This window comes from Homalodisca vitripennis, unplaced genomic scaffold, assembly GCF_021130785.1.
Source record: "Homalodisca vitripennis isolate AUS2020 unplaced genomic scaffold, UT_GWSS_2.1 ScUCBcl_6342;HRSCAF=13513, whole genome shotgun sequence".
Lineage (NCBI taxonomy): Eukaryota > Metazoa > Arthropoda > Insecta > Hemiptera > Cicadellidae > Homalodisca > Homalodisca vitripennis.
In genome coordinates this window covers 1-7,137 of record NW_025782458.1, presented here as the reverse complement: position 1 = coordinate 7,137, position 7,137 = coordinate 1, and the positions used below count along the sequence as shown (strand labels likewise).

Below are 7,137 nucleotides of genomic sequence, written 5' to 3'. Positions count from 1 at the left end.
ACGTGAAGCCTCCACACTGACCGTTGTTCTCCGGACCAGAATGTCATCCGTTGTGGGATGAACGTGAAGCTCTCCACACTGACCGTTATTCTCCGGACCAGAATGTCATCCGTCATGGGGTGAACGTGAAGCCCTCCACACTGACCGTGGTTCTCTGGAGCAGAATGTCCTTTGGGGGGAGGACGTGAAGCCTTCCACACTGTATTTAACCTTGTTACCTTGAAAGTTTTCTTTTTCAACTTTTACCTGTATAACTCAACCAGTCGATGTGATGATGTCAACGTGTTGTAATTGTTAACTGGTTTGTTAGGTATCAAGATAATTTAAATAGTGCATTTAATTGAAATACAATAATATTGTACACGTGGTATTGTTACTTATGAATGTCACGGATGAACATTAATAATTTGTAAAATATTTGTATTGATAAAAATGTTTAATTGTAAAAACATAACTGTGGGTGTTATACTATGTTGAAATTTGCTTTAGGAACGGTACATTACAGAATAATAGATGAGTAGTTATTATCAGGGTTCCCTCTGGCCGATGACATTTGGCTTGGCGTGCTGCGCTGTGGAGATGATGCACATCGCCGCTCCTCGTTACGACATGGACAGGTACGGGGTGTTGTTCCGAGCATCCCCTCGCCAGGCCGATTGCATCATTGTGGCCGGCACACTCACCAACAAGATGGCACCTGCGCTGCGCAAGGTTTACGATCAGGTGATTTCCCAGTTATATATATATATATATATATATATATATATATATATATATATATATATAAATGAATTTTTTTGTTTGTCCTTTATGGAATCGTAAACTATTTAACCGATCATTACGAAAATGTATATGTATATGTATTTTTCCACGAAGAAGGTTTCTATGCTATGTCTGTTGATGTAACTCGCCTCCAGGTGGCGTTGCCAAAGATAATAGTTTTCAAAGCGCCTGCACATTATAAACTGCAATTACGAGACAGTTACGAATATTTTAATAGCCAAACACTATTTGAAGGCGCTAAGTTATGATGTATATTTGTCTTGAAGATAAATTTCTGGTTGAACTTAAAGCTTGAGTGTTAGACCACTTTATAATAAAAACACATGTACGTGTACAATGGCTATAAACATATACAGATTTTCTTGATCGTGGCAACAAAGCAAACTCTACATCGGCGTTGGAAATATAATTTACTTGAGCCAGAAGTGCACATACACGGGTAACGCTTACGAAAAGCGTGCGAAGTCGCGGGAAACAGCTAGTGTTTTATACAAATGCAAACTTGTTTGACTATATCGGATGCATTTAGCGCAGGAAAAATATTCTTTGTTGTAGATTGTAATTAACTATTAAATACAGGGCCGGATTTACCAGTTTGCCGCCTATAGGCTTAATATAAATTTGCCGCCCCAAAAAGGGGAGCACACCCCCCCCGCCAAAAGTGGGTCCGGCGGTCCGGCCCCCCCCCCGGGAAAATTTGCATTTTTCAGGAACAAAATAGTAAATTTGGATGGCGTTTGTAAAAGCATTTCGTAACAGTTTTAATGTAGCCTATTATAAATTTTTTTAATGTTTAGTCAAATAACGGGGAAATATCGCGACGCGGTGGTTAGGTTTAGGTTACTTCACGTTATTTACCGACCGAGAAACACAAAATAAACGTGAAATAACCTAACCTAACGCCGCGGCACGATGTTTTACCTTGATCAACAATCGATATGTTCGTATTCGATTGTGCCGGTGGAACTATATGGAACTGCAGCCCAAATAACACACATTTTAGAAAATGTGTATTTTTTTGCAGACTTACACTTACTTGGAATGTTGTTAAATATTTTCAAATCTTGGAAAATTGTTTAATTTAAATCAATCAAATGGTTTTGCAAGGTGAAATTAAAGTTTGACAAAATTATTTGAATAACTGGTTTATTATAAGCATGAGTTGAAATATTTAAAAATAACGTTTGTACATTCTAATACAAGTTCATTGTGTGATTAACAGAACTAATTTATTGTATATACAGTAGGCTATTTTACATTTTACAGAGCTTTCTTACGAGCCTTTTTAATTGAGAACTCTTTAATTAAATCTTCATAAGAGAGCTTCTTTGTTAAATTTGCTTCTATACATAGGAGGGAAAGTGAATTGAGCCTGTTTTCAGAAATGCTTGTCCGTAAGTAGTTTTTAACTCTTCGAAGGCAGGAAAAGCTACGTTCTCCCGCGCAATTAGTTGCAGGTATGCACAAACTAATTCGTACTGCTATGTCCAAGTTAGGGTAAACATCATGCAACGAGTTCTTTCTCAAAAAGGTAGAAATTCCTTCCAACGTTTTATCTGAGGGATTGTCCATTCCCACCGCACAGTGTTTTTGGAAGTGAATGCACTCTTCAATAAAATCGGAATCTAAGTCATTTTGATAAATTTGATGAAGTTTCGTTGCCTTGTTTCTTAGTTCCTCTTCTGTGATGTTGATGTCTGTTTTGCTGTCACACAATTGAGTCAGGAAGTAGAATCTACCTACAAAGTCACATATAGGCCACTTTTTCTTCTCTTAAATTCACAAATAAAGGAGTCTAGAATTGGATAGAAATGTGTTAATTCTCAAGTCATCTCTGCCAGTCAGGTTGACTTCTTCACTCCGGGTTTCGTCTGGCCCAGACTTTTCCGCTTTGGTTTGTCTGCTTGTGTCTTTTTCGTATGAATCGTATGTTTCAGTTTTGGTTATCTTCATACCCAATTCCTCGAAATAAGAAAAGTTGTTTCTTTCTGACACAAAACATTCCTCTAGAGAACCATACAAATCCCTGACTAACAAAACGTCAACGGTTCCACTTTTGTATAGTTTTACTGACTTTGTGAATTCTATGGAGGGCAGTGCTCCAGAAGCATACCATAAATGCACTCTCAAAAACGTTCTAGATTCCGAGCGATTCCTTGAGCCTCACATCTGGTTGTAGCCTTTTCTGTTGGGTCTTTTGAAATTGTTGTCAAAAGCCTTGTACACTTCTTCCCAAGACTCTCGCAAGCTCTGACATGCATCATCCCTAGCCGACCATCGTGTAGGACACACCCTTTTTATAGTCTTATTATTCTGATAAGAATCTTCCATTACACCTATCAGGCACTCCCATCGTTTTGTGGAAGATGTAAAAAACACATAAAAGTTCTTGAAGCAACATGAAGAATCTGCACGCTTCTTCACAAGATTCAGCAGCAGATGATCCGACCAGATTTAAAGAATGAGCCGCACACGGGATGAATAGAGCTAAAGGACTTTTGCTCTTTATCTTTGCCTGAAGACCATTGTAAGTCCCCGACATATTTGGAGGCATTATCGTACGATTGGCCTCGGCAGTCATCAATGTTTTAATTTCCAGATTTCCTAGTTCTCTCCATCACACTTTTAAACATACCCTCTGCGGTATGTCCAACTGACGGGATGAAGGTAAGAAATCGTTCACAGGGTACACCGTCATTTAAAACATACCTGACTGACTGCAAGAACCAACTGGTCTACATGAGACATGTCTGGGGTTGAATCAACTATGAGAGAAAAATATTTTGACTGTTTCAATTCTTCACAAATTTCTTGTCCTTACATTTTGAGCCATTAATGCAAATGACTTCTTCACACGTTTGGGAAGAGAGATAGTTTGTATGACCACTTCCACAATTACCATATTTTTCAATGTTGAGTAGCTAAAAAAGGGTCGAACTCGGAGATAAGCTCTAAAGCCATAAGAAAAATTTCCAATTTCTGTTTGATCCAAAGATTTCATCATCGCCTCTTAATGCAAGGCCTCTTGATGTCAAGGCCTTAACGGTCGCTATAACCCTGGCCAAAACCTTTTTCCAATAATTGGTTTCTTTGTCTAGCTTGCTCAGTTAACATACTGCCAACACGTTTCAGAAGCAATTTCTCGTGATTATAGAGTAATGATTGCCGACTTGTGAATTGGTGAGTTTTTCGTGATGACTGGCCCCGACTTTCACCATTTTTCCAGTCGTTGAATCCGTCTTTTACAATCAAACTGGGATTTCTCTTTGAAATTGAATGCCAAACAAGGGCCACAATAAACAGAACCCTTGCTTTTTGAGAATACCATCCACTTTCTGTCCTGAACCTCTCCATTTTTTCAATGTTTCGTTGAAACAGAGATTTGGATAAATATCGTTTTTGATCCTTGTATTCTCTGACGCTGTTTGAGAAATCCAGGTCGATATTTTGTTTGAACCCATATTTTTTTGCGATTGAATCTCGAGTTGCATCATTCAAAACCCAGAAAGCTGGATCTTCGCTGGAACAGCAGGGTGACAGCAGCTCCAACGAAAGGTTTTCAGTGGCGATCTCGTGAGGTATGATGATGTCTTCGTTTAAAACTTGCTAGATTAGCTGGTGGATTTGAGCAGCCTGGCCCAGGCTGAAACATTGTCGTCCAGCTGGCCGGCCGTCTCGTCAACGGAATCGTCAAGTGCAGGTCCTTCAAAGTAACTGGTGCAATCTCTTGTTCTCCTGGCGTCTTAAAGAACAAAATCTAGCCTTTTGGTTTGTTTCAATACACGTTCTTGTTCTTCGAGTTTCTTCTTCGCCCGTTTCTTGTACTCCGCACCGCTAAGCCTCTTCCGTCCACCACTCATTGTAGTTGTAGAGAAGCTAGTAGTAGCCTAAAAATATAAAACTCTACGTCCAGAACCGAATAGTCAGTTATTTGGGAGCGTAATCTGCGTAACTACTGCCATCCTAGGGGTCCTGGAGAAAAACGAAGATTTGAAAGCTCTTTTTTATATGGGAAGAAGGAAGAAGGTCTGGAGGGCACACATATACCAGCCAAAAGGGGATCTGGAAAAATGTTGGACTTTTTTCTGTGAGAACGCAAGCAAATACATTGTATTACTTACATGAATTTTTATGAGATTCTTTTTCAATTTCTTTGAGTTTCACTCGCCAAAAAATTTTATTTTGTCTTAATAATGAGTTTTTAGAGTACTTCTGTTCTCTTACTTATCTAAAACATATGTTAAAATATGCCAAAATATCTGTAGTTTAAACAATTTTCCCTTAAAACTACCAAGTAACACTCATGATTTAGGGTACCCTACCTAACATTCCATGATGTAGAGAGTAACACTCATGAGGTTTATAAGGAGTAATAAGTACAAGAGCAGCGTAAATAAGCAAGTAAAGTAATTATCCTAAATTTTTATATTGGTTCATTGATAACACATACGACAATTGAGTATATTTTATTAAGGGGGTTGCTCTAACACGCCGCTGACCATGAAAACAGGGCGTGGAATTCAAATGATCACTGCTCACAGAATTAAGTTATCCTAAATTTGAGAGTATTGGTGTATTCCTCCAAATGGTGATCTAGGATTGCCGTTTTTTAAATGTTGAAAAATATTAAATAATATAGTGTAGGGGACTTGGCAAAAGGTCCAAAAATTAGTGATTTTTAACCGCCCTTTGAAGGCTAAACAGATTTTTTGAGAGGAAATTAAAAATCGAGAACCCTAGATTGATTAGTTGTCAATAGATTTCCGTAAAAAAATATTACTTTTTATGAGCACATTTTGTTGAGCAACTGTTGGAATATGGATCATTTGAATTCGACAAGCCTGCAAGCGTGAAATTAACAATGCGCTTATGGGAGCCGACCGGCCAAAGGTTGCTAAAACCGCAATGGTGAATCGCCCCCTTAAAATTAAAGTTATTAAAAATTGTATATAATATTGGGACCTCGAAAGGACAGTTGATTTGACAACGACCCACATGTTATTGCAATGGTTACTAGTTAGCTAAAATTTTCCATTCACCGGTCCACTCTCTACATCTAAGTCTCCATTTCAGATTCAATCATACTTACAATTGATTGTTGACTTTAACATTGAACTAGCTGAATACAACGAGTCAACGACTTATGTATAACACCGTAACCGTGTCCGCCGTGTGCACAACACTAACATCAACCACCAACTGACAGCGCAGTGTAGTCACTGTAGACTGTAGTGTAGTGTAATCTGTGGATGTGTGAGTCGTGAGTCAGAGGGGCGTCTGTCGGTCCGTGACAGCGTCAGGTGACTATCAGCTGAGCGCCAGTGTTGGAGTGGTGGGGAGGGGCAGGGGAGCGGAGAGCTGTCGCGCCAGCCACCCAGGGCTGCCGGCTGCCAGGGGGTGTTGCCAATGTAAATCGGCAGATCGCCGCTCGTTGCGCGAAAGGAACAAGGCGTTCGTACATATTTTGTAGTAATACATTACAACGAAATAGGAAATTAAACTGTATGTGTTTCCTAAAAGCTCTATTTATATAACACAAACTTAAAAACTCGTATAAGGAAAATAATATTGTATTTCACAAATATTTTAATTTTTTTTCAAATCTGCCGCCCCTTAATTTTGCCGCTCTAGGCTGCAGCCTACTTAGCCTATTTAGAAATACAGCCCTGATTAAATAACTTGATGTAAACCGTTATATTGTAAGTGTTTTATTTTAGTAGAGAGGGACTGTTTTTTTCCTTAAAAATCTATGGATTGTGGTTTTTCATCTTGCAAAAGAAGTTCAGATAAAGAGAGGTGACTAAAGAAACTGAGCATGAGAAGGAAGTAATTGTAGAGTAATTTGATCTATTAGTCCTCTTTAAAAGATTACCATTGACTTTATTAGTTAAATTATAAAAATAGTTATATATTGTGAAGTAATACGGTCAAAACTTACATTTGCAACTATGAATTACTTAATACAGTTGAATTTTCTTCTTTTTATTTTTACTTACACGATGACATTCCCACTTTTGTTTTGGTGTGTTATTAAAAGTGGCTAATACATTCAAAACCAAAGGTGGCACTGAATTAGTGTTGTCTTCTTCATTCATTTATTCTTTATAGGCAAGTTGATAGATCTTCCAAAGAACCCTAGTGAGCCAACATAGCGTTTATTAATCTTCTACTGACGGCCCATGGAATACGGTGGTCAAAGAAAGTACAACAAAATGTAAATATACACTATCATTTATTGCCCCACTACAACACTGCATTTCATTTGATAGTAGTTGAATCAGAAAATAGATAGGGAGTATAACAAAAAAAGTTTAAATGTACAATTATTTTATGAGTAAGCGTGGAAGTCTTCTT

General features: G+C 38.2%; 1 protein-coding gene across 1 annotated transcript; it reads left to right on the top strand.

Annotated features, from left to right (window-relative positions):
- Window positions 1–546: 546 nt before the first annotated feature.
- Window positions 547–6,238, top strand: LOC124373761 (NADH dehydrogenase [ubiquinone] iron-sulfur protein 7, mitochondrial-like; the record flags this gene model as incomplete). The annotated part of the gene is made up of 2 exons (XM_046832106.1): window positions 547–723; window positions 6,053–6,238. Coding segments are annotated over exons 1-2 (363 nt in total), but the record flags the coding sequence as incomplete, so codon positions are not given.
- Window positions 6,239–7,137: the final 899 nt, after the last annotated feature.